This window comes from Lithobates pipiens, unplaced genomic scaffold (assembly GCF_037356315.1).
Source record: "Lithobates pipiens isolate NorthernLeopardFrog02 unplaced genomic scaffold, aLitPip1_a1.2 Scaffold_19, whole genome shotgun sequence".
Classification (NCBI taxonomy): domain Eukaryota; kingdom Metazoa; phylum Chordata; class Amphibia; order Anura; family Ranidae; genus Lithobates; species Lithobates pipiens.
The window spans coordinates 333,412,222-333,429,484 of record NW_027507764.1 but is presented as its reverse complement, the minus strand read 5'-3'; the positions used below and the strand labels follow the sequence as shown (position 1 = coordinate 333,429,484).

The following is a 17,263-nucleotide window of genomic DNA, read 5'->3' as shown; positions in this document are numbered from 1 at the left end:
CTCTCCCTCTCTCTCTCCCCCTTGATAATGCATTTTTATAGCACTGATTGCTGTATAATTGTCAATCGTCCCAAAAAGTGTCCAATGCGTCCGCTATAATGTCAGTCACGATCGCCACAATTACTAGTAAAAAATAAATAATAAAAATGCCATAAATCCCCTATTTTGTAGACGCTATAACTTTTGTGCAAACCAATCAATATACACTTATTGCGTTTTTTTGTTTTTTTTTTATTGTCGCTCGTATTTTTGTTTATAGCACAAAAAAATAAAAACCGCAGAGATGATCAAATACCACCAAAAGAAAGCTCCGTTTGTGGGGAAAAAAGGGCATCAATTTTGTTTGGGTACAGCGTCGCATGACCGTGCAATTGTTAGTTAAAGCGACAGTGTCGTATATCACAAAAAATCCTCTGGTCATTGAGCAGCCGAATCTTCTGGGGGTGAAGTGGTTAATGTTGCTGTAGGGCTCTTGGCAGCCTCCCTGACCAGTTTTTTTCCTCTCGTCTTTTCATCAATTTTGGAGGGATGTCCAGTTCTTGGTAATGGCACTGTGCCATATTTTCTCCACATGACTATCTTCACTGTGTTCCATGGTATATCTAATGCCTTGGAAATTCTTTTGTACTCTTCCCCTGACTGATGCCTTTTAACAATGAGATCCCTCTGATGCTTTGGAAGCTCTCTGCGGAACATGGGTTTTGCTGTAGGCTGTAACTAATAAAATGTCAGGAAAGACCTACTAGAACAGCTGAACTTTATTTTGGGTTAATCAGAGGAACTTTAAATGATAGCAGCTGTGTACGGACTCATATTTAACATGGGGTTTGAATGTGATTGCTTGATTTTGAACACTGCTACGTCATCAGTTATAAGGGGGTGTGCACACTTATGTAACCACATTATTATTATTATTATTATTATATATTTTTTTTCTTCATTCCCCTCAAAGATTTCAGTTTTTTTTTTTTCAATTTAGAAAACCTGACATTGTGATAGGGGTGTGTAGACTCTTTATATCCATTGTATACACCTGAGGCTTGCGGTATGTTCCATATTATGTCTTCATAGATTATTTGTGAATTTGTGCATAGTATCCATGTTAAAGTGTCTGTTAGGAGAGATCACTGATCTTTTGATTCTGCTGTGTTTTTCTCTGCACCTGAAAGGTAATCGGCATGACTCATTTACATGCCCTTTTTTTTTCTTCTGTCAGAATACCAGCTCAGACTGATTACCTATAACCTGGAAGAAATGTTGCTTTATCTGTCATCCTGGCTTTATCTTTTCACAGCAGTAACATTCGATGTTTCAAAGTGGATCAGCCTTCATGTGGATTCTCTGCCAATGAAGCATCTGGAGCCCCTGCTGTTTGGAGCCATGGATATGCAGAGGCCTCAGGAGTGAAGCAAAAGTATGTTTTGTCATGCAAACACACAATGAGTCCAGCAGCTTGGCTACATTGTCCAGACCGAACATTTTCAAACAGCACACTTTTATATTCAGATAATAAAGGTGGAGTTTGAGGATTATTTAGTGGTGCAGAAGAGGGGGCCCAGCAGTTCAATTAGTTATCTTCCTCTAAAGTTCACAAGGCTTTAAAATTCTGTGTGGTCACTGAGTTAAAATGTAGCCATGGCTGTTATTTTATCAGTAGAACCGGTCACAGTCCCTACCCCTGTAAGTCTTGGTACGTAGGCATCATCATGCTCCTCATTCTTTAAAAGAATCCCACGTGTGGCAGGTAATACCTGTTGCTAAATTTAAAATGTGAAATTGCTAGACTTCAACAGTCTATGAAATGTCTCTTATTTGAGATTTGTATAGAACTTTGTGCATTGTGGAAATGTATGATGCACTTTAAATCTTTTGAAATTGTGTTTAGTCGCATGAAACCCAAGTCTGGAAACAGCAGAGGGGGTCACAGAATCAGGTATTACCATGCCCTTTCTTCTTTTTCCCTTTGTTGGCTGTGGTTGCTGTGAGACCCAGTGTAAGCGATGCGGTCTTACTTCATAGTATACTGCAAGTAAAACCCCACATTTCATCTGTATTCATTGATGGCTGAAAAGTTCTGCTTTCAAGTGTCCATACAGAATGATGTAAGCTAGAAGGAATGTTAACTGTTTGCCACTTGCTCTAGAGGGCTTCACAAAACTGTTCCCACAGGACCCATCCAAGCAACCTCCTCTTGCACCTCTTATGGAATTGGAAAGTTGGTAGCATAAATTCTAAACATTGTGCATAAAAATGTATACATATTTTATGTGTTAAGTTTGATATTGGGGTTTGCTTTTATTTTTATGGGTATTCATTGAAGGTGGTTTATCAAAACTGGAGCAGCCACAGTTTGGTGCATATGTTCATGGAATCCAATCCGCTTCTATCTTTTATTTTTAAAGCCTAAAGCAGTAATACACCAAACGTATTGCAGCTTACCAATTTTTTGATGTGGTAGCTGCATTCGTTGTCTTTCTTGGGCTTTTCCCTTTTTCACCTGGTTAGCCAGCCAGTAAGTGTTATTTTTCAACTTTAACAGCCCAAGCAGTCCAGACAAAGTAGCAATTGGAAGGATGAGACTGTTTACAATGATCAGCTTTTCTCATTTATGTTAAACCTTTATCCCAAAAGGACAAAGTGATATAACTGTCTATAAAGTGTTAGATGGAGTTTAGGTTCAATGTATTAGTAAAGTCTATCTTAACCTGCTAGTCCTTTTCTTTTTCTTAATTTTTTTTTTGCTTTTAAGGGTTTTTTTATTTTTATTATTCGCTTTTTAACTGTGTTGCAGCTGACGAAAGAGTGTCACTATACACAATCAGCAGTTTAGAATGATGGTATACTGATTTAGACCTCATGCACACTGGGTGTCAAAAATGCCACTTATAAGGGCATTTGGTACTTTCTTTTTCTGTCTCCAAATGCCCCTCTGTTGGCCTGTGTGTCCATGCACACACACACATTTACAGTCTTTTAGAGGCAGAAAAAAAATCACTTGCACTTTCAGTTTCGGCAGAAAAAAAAAGCTCAATGAGCCTAAATGCCAAGCGAGTTTAACATGAGTGTTCATTTCAGTATCCAGAATAAACTAATATTCTGGCCAGTGCTCCAGTTTTTGATAAATTCCCCCCATTTTGTATTAGGTAGATTACATTTGTATAAATATCAAGTAATATAAGTAATACTGAAATATTGTTACTTTTCTTCTTATCTTCAGGTTATGCGTTGCCTCCCTTTTAGTTAACAACTTCTGTGATAACCGAGAAGCAGTGTATGGTGTGTTTGATGGCGAGCGTAATGTGGAAGTGCCTAGCTTACTACAATGTACTATGTGTGACATATTGGCAGATGAGCTTCAGAAAACAAAGAGTGAAGAGGAGTACATGGGAAACACCTTCCTGGTTATGCAAAGGTAATCCCGATACATTGCCACTTCTCACCATAGTTCAAAAGGAAAGCAGATCAAATGTTTACAAGCAAGTTTTTTCCTCGAAAAATGAGAGTGTGAACCTAGCCTTAAAAACAAAGAAAATATTTGTTAGGTTGGGGGGACTTGGTGATTGTATCTTGCCTCACAAGGTAAGGGGGGGGAAGGAAGACTAAATATTTTCAGATAACTATGTAGTTTAACCACTGAAGCTACAGAAGATTTGCCCTCTTAATGACCAGGCCATTTTTTGCGATACAGCACTGTGTCGCTTTAACTGACAATTGCGCGGTCATATGACACTGTACCCAAACAATTTGTTTTTTTTCACCCACAAATAGTTCTTTTGGTGGTATTTGATCAACTCTATTTTTTTACTTTTTGCTATGATATTCCGACAGTTTTTAAAGAAAAAATGTCTTCCTCAGTTTAGGCAGTTATGTATTCTTCTACATATTTTTGGTAAAATAAAAATACAATAGGAGTATATTGCTTTGCGCAAAAGTTATAGCGTCTTCAAAATAGGGGCTATATGTATGCCATTTTTATTTACCACTAATTGAGGCGATCTGCGATAACAGGATTGCAGCAGACAGATCGGACACTATTGACACTTTTTTGGGACCATTGACACTTATACAGCGATTAGTGCTAAAAATGGCAACTGATTACTGTACAAATGTCATTGGCAGGGAAGGAGCTAACACAAGGGATTGATCAAGGGGTTAAATGCGTTACCTAGGGACTGTGGGGGGGCGGGGGGGGTGGGACAGGGACGGGTGTCGGTGGGGTGGGAACAACATTAGGAACAACTGATCAGTCTCCTCACCCCTGACAGAACAGAGATCTGTCTGTTTACATTGACAGACCTCTGTTCTGTCTCTTTCAGGAGCAATCGCGGGTGCCCGATGGACATCGCCCCCTAGCGCTCTTAAAATGGCCAACATACAGCTACAACCGCTTGCCCAGGGGAGTCAACCTGCCGCAGTATGACCGCTGCGGCTGGTCCTCAAGCAGTTAATACAAATTAAATTTACTAATTCACATACTGAGAGATATATATATATATATATCTCAAAGACTGACTGTGTCCCAAGGAGGATATGTAGTAGATCTGCAAGATTCTGGCTAAAATGAGAATCACAATTTTTTTGCTTAAAATAAAGACCGTGATTCTCACCATTCTTGCGACGCAACATCATCTTTCACGTTATACAAAAAAAATTGCGGTTTCGTCTTTTTATTTTTTTTATTTTTTATTAAAGTGCATTTTTTCCAAAACCAATTGCATTTGAAAGACCGCTGCGCAAATAGTGTGACATAAAATATTGCAATTTTGTTCTCTAGGGTCTCTACTAAAAAAAAAAAAAAAAAATATTGTAGAATGTGTGTGTTCCCTCCACATGTACATACAGATCAAACTGTCCTTAAAAACGGACACTGTTATGAGCTGGAACAAACTAACACTGCTGGGTGTGCTTGATTAGGTTTCAGAGACATTTTCTCAAGTAGTCTTCCAGGGCAGCATCTGCGAAATAGGGCTCCTTCCACCTAAAACAGGAAACTCATCCACCATTTTATAAAGCTGTCGCTGCCTCAGTTCTAGTGTTTCCTCCGGACCAACAGGATGAGCACAGGTTCCCCCCCGACCCTGTGCTAAGTTGCAGGGGACTTAGGCCAGGGCTTCCAGGGACACAGCATCCCCCCCCCCGGGTCCTCTTCAGCCTGAGGAGTAAGCACCCATCCCCCAGCCGACAAAGGTGTCTTGGGATATTCCCCTTCAGCGCTGTGGTGCAGCAGCAAACTTGGCTGCATGTGGCATCTGCCGGATGACATCTGATCTCCTCGCTCCTCTCCCCTGCCTGGGTGGTCAGAGGGGTGTAGCAAGATGGAGTCGGTGAGCCTGGGATGCCAATCACTTCACCTCCCAGTGGGCCGGTGAGGCATTTCCGGTCACACAGTTCTACCCGGCACCATCTTTTTGGTGGGTGCCTGGATGCTGAGGGGGGGCGACAAACCCGGAGCACATTGACGTCACTTCTGACAGTTCTACAGTCAGAAACAGGAAGAGGTGCCAACCCATGACTCTATCAGGGTGGGGCCGAAGCTGCATCCCCCTGCCCGTCAGATCCTGCAAGCCAGGACAGCTCTAAGGCAAGCTAGAGCAAGCACAGGCCACCTCTGTACTTGCCAATCACTATTAGCCCTAGGCTACCAGTGGTATGCAGCAGGCTTTCTGCACTCCTCTCACTGGAAGCAGAGCCGGAGCAGGGGCAGGAAAAGCTTTCAAGGACAATGTATTGGATGTTTTACTTGAAGCTGACCATGTCAGATGGTACCTTGCCCTGCAGAGCCTACGGACCAGGACCACTCCAAGGCAAGCCACAGCATGCTGAGGCCACCTCTGTTCTTACCTAACCTCTATGCACATAATGCTAATTGATGGTAGCAACGATTTATTTTCTTTATCGTACATCATAGGACACAGAGTCTCAAGTAATTACTTGGTGGGTTATAGGCCTACCTTCAGGTGTTGACACTGGTATAACCAATACAGGAAGTTGACTCCCCTATATAACCCCTCCTCCTTCCAGGAGCACTCAGTTTTTTCGCTAGTGTCTAAGGTGTTGGTCACGAGTGAAGATGTGCTCTGCGGAGCTCCAGGAGGGATCCATGCTGGATTTAAAGAAACCTCCACAATCAGATCCATCCTCGCCACTGAGGCCATAGGATGGTACCTGGACCTCGATGCAAGAATGAGGTTTTTCCTGTAATGCTTCTCTTTGAGAGCTGGACCCTAGGAACCAGGACTCTTTTTGGTCTTGCTACCTTTCCTAAAGTTGTCCTGAGGGGTGCTATACAAGGCCCAAAGGAGCGGAACCCCTTTTAAAAGGGCCCGTCTTTGAGCGTGTTTAAACGCAGCCCGCCGTGATGGGTGAAAGTTGGATCTGTCTGTTAAATCAGCAGTATCCTGCAGCGAGGACAAGGTAAGGGAAGAAGCTTTGCTTTTTCCTTCAATATACCTTATATGCCTTAGAAATGTCTCCTCTATAAGGAGTAACTTACACTACCTATGATGTGTCTTAGTGCAGCTCTGTCTCACAACATGTGTGGTCCCAGCGGCAGAGGGGTTTCTTACTTAAATAGATCTTGTGGGATTTGGTAAAAAATACAGCAGTTGCTAATACAGAGATGTGTATAAACTTCTATATGGGCCGTGGCTGATTGGTTGACGCAGCTGCTTTAGCCACATGGTTTAATTACAACCCAGCACTTCCACCTAGTAACATTGGGAAACACCCTATGCTTCTGTGGTTTAAAAAAAAATATAAATCTGCTGACAGAACCCCCCCACCCTCCCCTTCCTCTCTTCCCCCCCCCCCCCCCTCCTGTAGAGGTGTATAGTACGTTCACCTTACTTTGTGTTGGCCATTAGGGTCCCTAGCAGGGCCTGAGAACGCAGAGGGGCATGTCCACAAGGTTGCGTGGCGCTGTGTATGGATGTAACGTCCTGACACACACAGCACTCGCCACATAGCTGAGGGGAAGCGCTGAGGATGCCAATCAGGTTCCACCTGAGGCTTTATATCACAGACACACTCATTTCAGAAAGACTTTTTAACTGAAGAGATGCAGTCTGTCACACTAAGACACCAGAGCGCTAGGCAAGTAAGGGCGTAAACAGGCATTTCCAGACAGGAAAAACTATTGTTACTTAGTAGCAAAAGAACTGTTTTGTGTGTACCTCTGCTTGTGCTTTGCACTATCATGTCCCATGCCTATCGGCAGTTATTCCCAGGAGAATAGTCTCTTCACCCCAAGGTGTTTCAGGCTGTTTGCCAAAGATGGGGGACTCCGTACGTAGACCTTCTAGCGCCCAGATTCAACACTAAGCTAGTCAACTTTGCATCCAGGACAGGGGACCCACTCGCATACGGAACAGATGCGTTGGTGACCCCGTGGGATCAGTTTTTACTGATCTATGCGCTTTTCCCTCATCAGTTGCTACCTCAAGTTCTTTGCAGGATAAAGCTGGAAAGAAAATCGGTAATACTGGTAGCACCAGTATGGCCCAGAAGGTCATGGTACGCAGAGATCGTAAGGATGGCAGTGGAGGGTCCAGGGCTCTTCCCACTAATGCCAGACCTGCTAACTCGGGGGCCGATATTCCATCCTACTTTACGAACGCTAAATTTAACAGCTTGGCTATTGAGACCCACATTCTGAATAAACATGGGCTTTCCAGGTCAGTTATCTCTACTTTGATTAATGCTAGGAAGCCAGCTTCTAGAGCTATATGTTATAGAGCCTGGAAAGCTTATGTTTCCTGGTGTGAGTCCAAGGGTTGGTACCCTTGGAGATATATCATAGGCAGAATTTTTACCTTTCTACAATTAAGCGTAGAGATGAAGTTGGCCCCGAGTACTATTAAGGGCCAAGTCTCAGCCTTATCAATTTTTATTTCAAAGACTGCTTGCTATGCATTTTTTAGTCCAGGGTTTCATGCAAGGAGTGCTGCGGATTAATCCGCCAGTTAAATCACTCCTAAGCCCTTGGGACTTAAATTTAGTTTTGTCAGTGTTACAAAAACAGCCATTCAAACCGTTGCAGCATGTTCCCTTGGTCCTTCTGACTGGGAAGCTGATATTTTTGTTTGCTATATCCTCAGCAAGGAGGATTTCAGAATTGGCTGCCCTTTCTGGTAAGGAGTCATATTTGATTATTCATGAGGACAGAGTGGTGTTACGCCCTCGTCCAGGTTTTTTGCCAAAAGTGGTTTCAGGCTTTCATCTGAATGAAGGTATTGTCCTGCCAGGGTTTTTTCCCAAGACCCTTGTTCCAGGGAAGAAAAGTCACTACATTGTCTTGATGTAGTGAGAGCAGTGAAAATGTATTTAAGAGAACTGCTCCAATTCGTAAGACTGATGTCTTATTTCTTCTGCCAGAGGGTCCTAAGAAGGGACAGGCAGCGTCAAAATCCACTGTCGCTAAGTGCATTTGGCAAGTTATAATTCAAACTTATTTAAAGGGAAAGATTCCCCCTTTTCAAGTTAAGGCGCACTCTACCGGAGCGGTTGGTGCTTCTTGGGCAGTGTGTACCTCTGCTTGTGCTTTGCACTATCTCTTCCAGACCTACCGTAAAGGTGCCTGAGGTGTCACCCCCCCAGGCGCTGGGAATCCCAGTTATGCCTCGATACTGTCTTCCTCTTCAGAGAGATCAGACATGGCAGCCCAGGGTGAGTCATTGGAAGCTAGCGGTGGTGCAACTGCTTCACACACTTCAGCCCCTGTAGAGGTGACTGAAGATGCATTTTTCTCTGCCTTGCAAGGCTTAGAAGGAAGATTAGCAGCTTTAATCGCATCCTCCATCCAGTGTATAGGAAGCGTCCTAGATCCCCCCTCCCCCACCATAGACACTTTACAGTCAGTGGAGGGTCCAAGAGAATTTTGAGGACAGGATGGGGTATTGCCCTCAGATGATCGGGAGGAAAGACATGCGATTATTTCTCTGCGGAGGAAACAATACTTGAAGTTCCCAAGGATCCCTACTTCACAATCTGAAGTACAGAGGCTTGCAAAGATGGTTCGCTCTACTTGCATGCTACCCCTAACAGAGTTAGCTGAAGGGCCGGTCTCTTCCTTGGGTTCTTTGAAGCCTTTACAGCCTTTGCATGCTTTTCCCGTCCACGTATTACTAAAAAAGCTTATGTATACCGAATGGGATCATCCGGATAAGCATTTTTTTTCCCTTCCAAAGAGACTCGCAAAGCTCAAATCCTTTTTTTCTTAGCAGGTACTGTTGCTCAGCCTGTAATTGCAGCTATAGGCATCGGTCAGTCCTTAAAGGACCAGTTCACAGATGAGCTCCCTGCACAACAAGCACAGGAACTGGCCGAGCTACCTAAAGCATTATGCTTTGCTGTAGACGCTATGAAGGATTCTATTCACCAGGCATCACGCCTTGCGTTTGTACTTGTACATATGCGAAGGACCCTTTGGTTAAAGGGTTGGTCAGCTGAGACGCCTTGTAAGAACCTTGTAACTAGTTTCCCCTTTAAAGGAGAACGATTATTTGACAATAGTTTGGATAAATACATTCAAACTATTTCCAGCGGAAATAGTACTCTTTTGCCAGTCAAAAGTAAATATAAGCGTCTTTCATTTAAACTGTTTGGCCTCTGCCATCAGACCAGGCATAAAGGAAGACCTGGGGCAAAGCAGAATACAAGACCTCCTTATGAAGAGGCATCTCCCCTCACCAAGGTGGGGGGGGGGGGGGGGGGGAGACTTCTGATGTACTCAAAAGTCTGGCAAAGGGAGATTCAGGACAAATGGACTCTCTCCACAGAGTCTCTAGGATACAAGCTAGAGCTTTGAGAGTTTCCACCATCTCGTTGAGATCAAACGTTCCCAAGGATCCAGGGAAAGGGCAATCCCTGTTGCAAGCATTAGACAGATTATTGGCTCAAGGGGTGATCAGACAGATTCCCAAACAAGAGCAAGGTTTGAGGTTTTACTCAAACCCAATTACGGTGCCAAAGCCAAATGGGTATATCGGACCAAGTCTAGATCTATGTAATCTAAATCGGTTCCTGAAAATCCGCTCCATTTGCATGGAGTCAATCAAGTCAGTCGTTTCTATCCTGCAAGGAGAAAAACTTCTGGCGTCCATCAACATCAGAGATGCATAGCTGCTTGTCCATATATTTCCTCCTCACCAGAGGTTTCTGCGGTTCAAGGTAGAACAGAAGCATTTTCAGTTAATAGCCTTGCCCTTCGGGCTTGCTACAGCACCTCGGGTATTCACTAAGGTATTAGCCCCACCTCTAGTCAGGTTAAGGGTACAGGGCATAACTGTCTTGGCTTACTTAGACAATCTATTGTTAATAGACCAGTCAGTGGCTTGCTTGAAGCAAGGTGTAGCCATCACAAGCAGTTACCTGGAAGGTTTGGGTTGGATTCTCAACCTAAAGAAATCCTCAAAGCCACTAAGAAGGCTGGAGTATCTGGGCCTGATCATAGACACAGCCCAGAATAGGGGTGTTCTTGCCTTCTGCAAGGATCAGCGCCATACAGGAGCTGCTGAGGATGATCAGGTCAAAGCGAAATCCTTCAATTCGCCTTTGCATGAGGTTGTTAGGGAAGATGGTAGCTTCATTCGAAGCAGTTCCCTATGCTCAATTCCCTTCGAAACTGAAAGCAGTATTCTGTCTGCTTGGAACAAAACAATTCAAGCTTTGGACTTGCCAATGTGTCTGTCCCCATGAGTGTCCCAAAGCCTCAGTTGGTGGTTACTATCTTGGAACCTGCTGAAGGGAAAGTCCTTCAGATCAATTATCTGGAAGGTAGTAACGACAGATGCCAGCCTTTCAGGCTGGGGAGTAGGAGCCTTGCTCATCGACATCCTAGAGATTCCGGCAGTGTATCTGGCTCTAGAAACCTGGAACGCCAGGTTAAAGAGTTGTCCTGCCAGGATCCAGTCCGACAATGCCACAGCTGTGGCATATATCAATCACAAGGGGTCACCAAGAGTCTCTCAGCTCAGAGAGAGGTGAACCAGATTCTAACTTGGACAGAAGAGAATGTCCCATGCCTATCGGCAGTTATTCCCAGGAGAATAGTCTCTTCACCCCAAGGTGTTTCAGGCTGTTTGCCAAAGATGGGGGACTCCGTACGTAGACCTTCTAGCGTCCAGATTCAACACTAAGCTAGTCAACTTTGCATCCAGGACAGGGGACCCACTCGCATACGGAACAGATGCGTTGGTGACCCCCGATTTTCTTTCCAGCTTTATCCTGCAAAGAACTTGAGGTAGCAACTGATGAGGGAAAAGCGCATAGATCAGTAAAAACTGATCCATGCGCTTTTCCCTCATCAGTTGCTACCTCAAGTTCTTTGCAGGATAAAGCTGGAAAGAAAATCGGTAATACTGGTAGCACCAGTATGGCCCAGAAGGTCATGGTACGCAGAGATCGTAAGGATGGCAGTGGAGGGTCCAGGGCTCTTCCCACTAATGCCAGACCTGCTAACTCGGGGGCCGATATTCCATCCTACTTTACGAACGCTAAATTTAACAGCTTGGCTATTGAGACCCACATTCTGAATAAACATGGGCTTTCCAGGTCAGTTATCTCTACTTTGATTAATGCTAGGAAGCCAGCTTCTAGAGCTATATGTTATAGAGCCTGGAAAGCTTATGTTTCCTGGTGTGAGTCCAAGGGTTGGTACCCTCGGAGATATATCATAGGCAGAATTTTTACCTTTCTACAATTAAGCGTAGAGATGAAGTTGGCCCCGAGTACTATTAAGGGCCAAGTCTCAGCCTTATCAATTTTTATTTCAAAGACTGCTTGCTATGCATTCTTTAGTCCAGGGTTTCATGCAAGGAGTGCTGCGGATTAATCCGCCAGTTAAATCACTCCTAAGCCCTTGGGACTTAAATTTAGTTTTGTCAGTGTTACAAAAACAGCCATTCAAACCGTTGCAGCATGTTCCCTTGGTCCTTCTGACTGGGAAGCTGATATTTTTGTTTGCTATATCCTCAGCAAGGAGGATTTCAGAATTGGCTGCCCTTTCTGGTAAGGAGTCATATTTGATTATTCATGAGGACAGAGTGGTGTTACGCCCTCGTCCAGGTTTTTTGCCAAAAGTGGTTTCAGGCTTTCATCTGAATGAAGGTATTGTCCTGCCAGGGTTTTTTCCCAAGACCCTTGTTCCAGGGAAGAAAAGTCACTACATTGTCTTGATGTAGTGAGAGCAGTGAAAATGTATTTAAGAGAACTGCTCCAATTCGTAAGACTGATGTCTTATTTCTTCTGCCAGAGGGTCCTAAGAAGGGACAGGCAGCGTCAAAATCCACTGTCGCTAAGTGCATTTGGCAAGTTATAATTCAAACTTATTTAAAGGGAAAGATTCCCCCTTTTCAAGTTAAGGCGCACTCTACCGGAGCGGTTGGTGCTTCTTGGGCAGTGTGTCACCAGGCCTCCAGGTCTCAAATCTGCAAGGCCGTGACTTGGCCTTCAGTACATACATTTGCAAAATTTTATCAAGTGCATGTAAGATGGAATGAGGATATCGCCTTCAGGCGCAGTGTGCTGCAGGCAGCAGTATAAGTCCTCAGGTCCTGGGGTTGCCCTACGGGTTGTGTCTCCCTCCCCTCAAGTAGCATTGCTATGGGACATCCCACCAAGTAATTACTTGAGACTCTGTTATATAGGGGAGTCAACTTCCTATATTGGTTATACCAGTGTCAACACCTGAAGGTAGGCCTATAACCCACCAAGTAATTACTTGAGACTGTGTCCTATGATGTACTCCAAGAAAAGGATTTTACAGGTAGCTGTTTTAAAAATCCTATTTTATTTTTTTTAATTATACTTAAAGGGCTAAGACCAGCGGCTTGCATTCCCTCTCCTACCTCCCTTTGCCCTCACAAGAAGCGGGTGCTTCTTGTGAGGGCAAATGGCGGCCAGCTGGGCCAAAAATCTTTGCCAAAAGTGCATAAGCAAATCTGTGGCAAAATAATCTCTGGGAGGCTTAAAGGGATTAGTCTTCTCTGTAAAAGAGATGTCAAATACCTTCCTCTCCCTTCAGTCTGCTCAATCGGGTTTCTGTGCTTGATTTTTGGGTGGATCCTGCAATGTATAGTTAACTGGCTCTTGGACTAGTCCTCTATGCAAGGGCTGCATAGACAAACCCATGCTTAATGACTGCTTGTTATCACAGGAAGGTGGTGTACTTCTGGCTACATTTCCATGCTCAGTGAGACGAGGCATGGGCCTCAGCTGCAAGAGGCCCCATGCTTTAGGAGGGTTTTATTATATGTGCCTACTGTTTTAACTCAGACTAAATGCAATTGGCAATATGGCTGTCTTTATACAGGGACAACGTGTGTGCTTGGTTTGGGGGTCAAACTTCTGGTCAGGAGCCTGACCAGGGTATTTTTATTTTTTTTATTAAATATATATGGAGTTCACAACCGGTTACTATATATATTGGTGCTATTTTTAAATACCTTCTGTAGGAAACGGGCTTTGTTGCAGAAGGTTCCACATGATTGAGCACTAGTCCATTCTCTATACATGTATCTCTTTGATTATACTTAATTGTGTATGCATCTGTCCTTGTATATGGATTGCCCAGGAGACCTACCTCTTTGACTTCATCCAGCAGACCAGCAAATCCCACACATTCAGGCAATACCAGACACATTCCTTGGGCCTGACACTGGCAACTTTATAGGACATGATTCCAGTCTCATAGCATCAAGGAAATATGGTATATTGCCTATCTCTTCAAAAGCATTTGTTGTATTTATGTAGACATCCCTACATTAGAAATGGACTTCTTGTTCTGGGACTATATTTGAAGGCATACCAACACAAAGACTTAATACACAGGGAGAACACCTGACAATTGCATTTAGATGCGGGAAGTTATTTTGCATATACAAGAATGTACTGTATGATTGTCCTCGCATATTGCTCATGTGTGTAGTAACTGATTGGTAGTCTACAAATTCCTGTGTATTTCTTGCTTTTGTGATCAGAATGCCTACCTGCTCACCTCTTTCTACACTGATGGTTAAGGGTGTTGATTGTTGGTCCATGCTTTAAGTAGTTGTTTGGACACATCAGGAGTTGTAGGGGAAGTTATGGTCTAGGGTTTCTACTGTCTCGCAATGTGTGGAGCATTATTACCATGGCCCACAGATTAATTGATTTCAGCACAATTCCTAAAATTGATTTAATTTAGGAGTTTTATATGTAGAACTGCTCAGTGGAGTCAGAGGTAATTTCTCAAGTCTTTGACATCCGTATGGACAGAGGAAGGTGTTCGCCTCAATAGCTCCACAAAGCTGGCAGTTAAATCAGACTAGCATCTCTTACATCTAACAATCTCAACCAGGTACCACCCAAGGGAATCTCAGCCCATTCTACCAGGACTCGGTCATCTTTATGTTGAGAAAGCAGGAGCTACGCCAGACCAGATCTGCCATGTGGCAACATGATCAAGCTTCATTACCCTTGCGAAACATTACAGAATAGATTTACTGTCCAGCCAAGACAAATCTTTCAGTAGGAAGGTCCTTTAGACTGCCCCTAGTAGTATTCCTTGCTAAATCCTTTTCAGATGCTGCCCTGGAAGACGACTTGAGAAAACAGAGTTGGGTTCCTGGTAACTTTTTCTAGGAAGTCTTCCAGGGCAGCGTTCATGCCCGTCCCTATTTATTTTCTAGGCGGGAGTTTTATGGATGGTGTATATTTGCCTGTTGTATATTGCTGAGGTATGTGACGGCTTTTTAAAATGGTGGATCATGTGTTTCCTGTTTTAGGTGGGAGGAGCCCTATCTCTCAGATGCTCCCTTGGAGGACTTCCTAGAAAAGGAGTTACCAGGTACCCAACTCTGTTTTTTTTTTTTTTTGTTTTTTGTTTTTTAATTTAGTTTTTTCCTTTAATTATAGCCTAACTGCAGACATCCTTATTTTTTATTTATTTTTTATTTTTTTTTCCATTTTGGATAAATGGCAAAAATTTAACATTTCCTTTATTTTTTCAGAGACATTGTATTCAAGCATCATATTTTCATTTAATTGTTTTAATAAAAAAAAAATTACATTTTAGCTTGGCTTAAATGCACCAGTAGCCCCATCTGATTAATGAAAACTTTTTCAGGTAGTTTTTGGCTGCGACGTGTATGTGTGTATTTTTTTATTTTAATCAAGCGGTAATGGGCCTGAATTGACCAGTGGTCTTAGCAGCCACAGCAGATCTAAAGGCTATAGGAAAATGTATTCTTAGAAAGAAAAATCGAAAGAACCCAATGTCAAGCAAATTGGTCAATGGCACAACAGTTGGGAGAGAGCCATAGCATGCCCAAGGGCAGAGACATACTGCAGCAGATGGAGAGAGGGGAATCCTGCAGCCAATGGTAAAGGCAGGGAGAAGCACAAATGTAAATGTAGAATCTTTTTTTTTTGGGGGGGGGAGGGGCGCGGTGGGTGGAATATTTTTATTTTCATTTGTTAGTGCCTTGTTTGTTTTTTTATTTTAGGGCCACAGCTCACGCATGTTGCCGATTTACTCCCCTATTAAAAATGAGTCGGGCAGACCTAAAGTCAGAGGCAGATGATCTGCACGTGGAGTTAGTCGGTAATCTTGAAGTGCTAGTTTAATACAGCCACCACACACAGGAGGGTAGATAAAGCCTTTCTCTTCCTCCCCTCAGATGCAAAGCAGCCTCTACTCTGCAAGCACTGTTAATACACCCATTTCCTTGTCCTCTTATGCTATTTTAGTCATAGCCCCACAGACTGGCTATGAGGAAATGGTAGAATTATTTGATCATACAATTACTGTCTTGTTGCAGGAAGGATGGTCTTGGCCATGTGCATGTATTCTTTAGATGGTAAAGATGAGTTGGATAGCATCATTACTAGTGGGGAAAGGAGGGTTTAGCTTCACAGCAATTGGGGTAAATCAGACAGGGAGTAGAAAGAGGCCATGATGTTTCACGGGAGTACGGGGAGAAGCTAAAGTAAACAAGCATCTCCCTGTTCTGCCTAGCAACAGTGACACTGTGATTGGAGCAGAGATCAGTGATGTGTACCCCCCACAGTTGGCAAAACACCCCTAGGACACACTTAACCCCTACACTGCCACCTAGTGGTTAACCCCTTCACTGCTCGTGTCATTTACACAGTAATCCGTGCATTTTTATAGCACCGATTGCTGTATAAATGAGTGGTCCCAAAAATGTGTCAGAAATGTCCGATGTGTCTGCCATAATTACTAGTAAAAAAAAAAAATATTAATTAAAATGCCATAAAACTATCCCCTATATATATTTTTTTTTATTTTAAACGCTATAGCTTTTGCGCAAACCAATCAATTGCTTATTGCGTTTTTTTTGTTGTTTTTTTTTACCAAAAATATGTAGAAGAATATGTATTGGCCGAAACTGAAGGAAAAAAAAATTTTTATACATTTTTTGGGGGATATTTATTATAGCAAAATGTAAAAAATAATGCTTTTTTTTTCAAAATTGTTGCTCTTTTTTTATAGCACAAAAAATAAAAACCGCAGGGTTGATGAAATACCACCAAAAGAAAGCTCTATTTGTGGGGGAAAAAAGGACGTCAATTTTGTTTGGGAGCCACGTAGCATTGTCAGTTAAAGCGACGCAGTGCGAATCGCAAAAAGTCGTCTGGTCTTAAGCCAGCAAAATGGTCCGGTCTGAAAGTGATTAACCACTGTAAGACTAAACTTTTTTTTCTGACAATTGTTGCTTTAAAAGTTAAAATCAGTATTTTTTTGCTAGAAAATTACTTGGAGTATATATATATATATATATATATATATATATATATATATATATATATATATATATATATATATATATATATATATATATATATATATATATATATGTGTATATATATATATATATGTATGTGTGTGTGTATATATATATATATATATATTAATAATAAAATTTTTTTGTAGAGAACTAAATGGCAGTAGTTGCAATATTTTATGTCACACTATTTGCGCAGCGGTCTTTCAAATGCAATTGGTTTTGGAAAAAATACACTTTAATGAATTTAAAAAAAAAACGAAACCCCAAATTTTTTTGTATAACATGAAAGATGATGTTGCGTCACAAGAATGGTGAGAGAATTGCAGTCTTTATTTTAAGCCAAAAAATTGTGATTCTCATTTTAGCCAGAATCTTGCAGATCTACTACATATCCTCCTTGGGAAACAGTCAGTCTTTGAGGCTGAGGGAGGTGCAGAACTGGGCATACTGCTTTTGCTGGTGGTAGTACCACCATG

At 42.5% G+C, this 17,263-nt stretch overlaps 1 protein-coding gene across 1 annotated transcript in view; it reads left to right on the top strand.

Annotated features, from left to right (window-relative positions):
• The window catches only part of PHLPP1 (PH domain and leucine rich repeat protein phosphatase 1), a 241,871-nt gene that overhangs the window by 203,202 nt on the left and 21,406 nt on the right, over positions 1-17,263 (top strand). The window contains exons 14-15 of the mRNA XM_077492065.1: positions 1,295-1,414; positions 3,218-3,412. Coding sequence (XP_077348191.1) covers positions 1,295-1,414; positions 3,218-3,412 — 315 coding nt within the window. The remainder of the gene's footprint in view (positions 1-1,294; positions 1,415-3,217; positions 3,413-17,263) is intronic.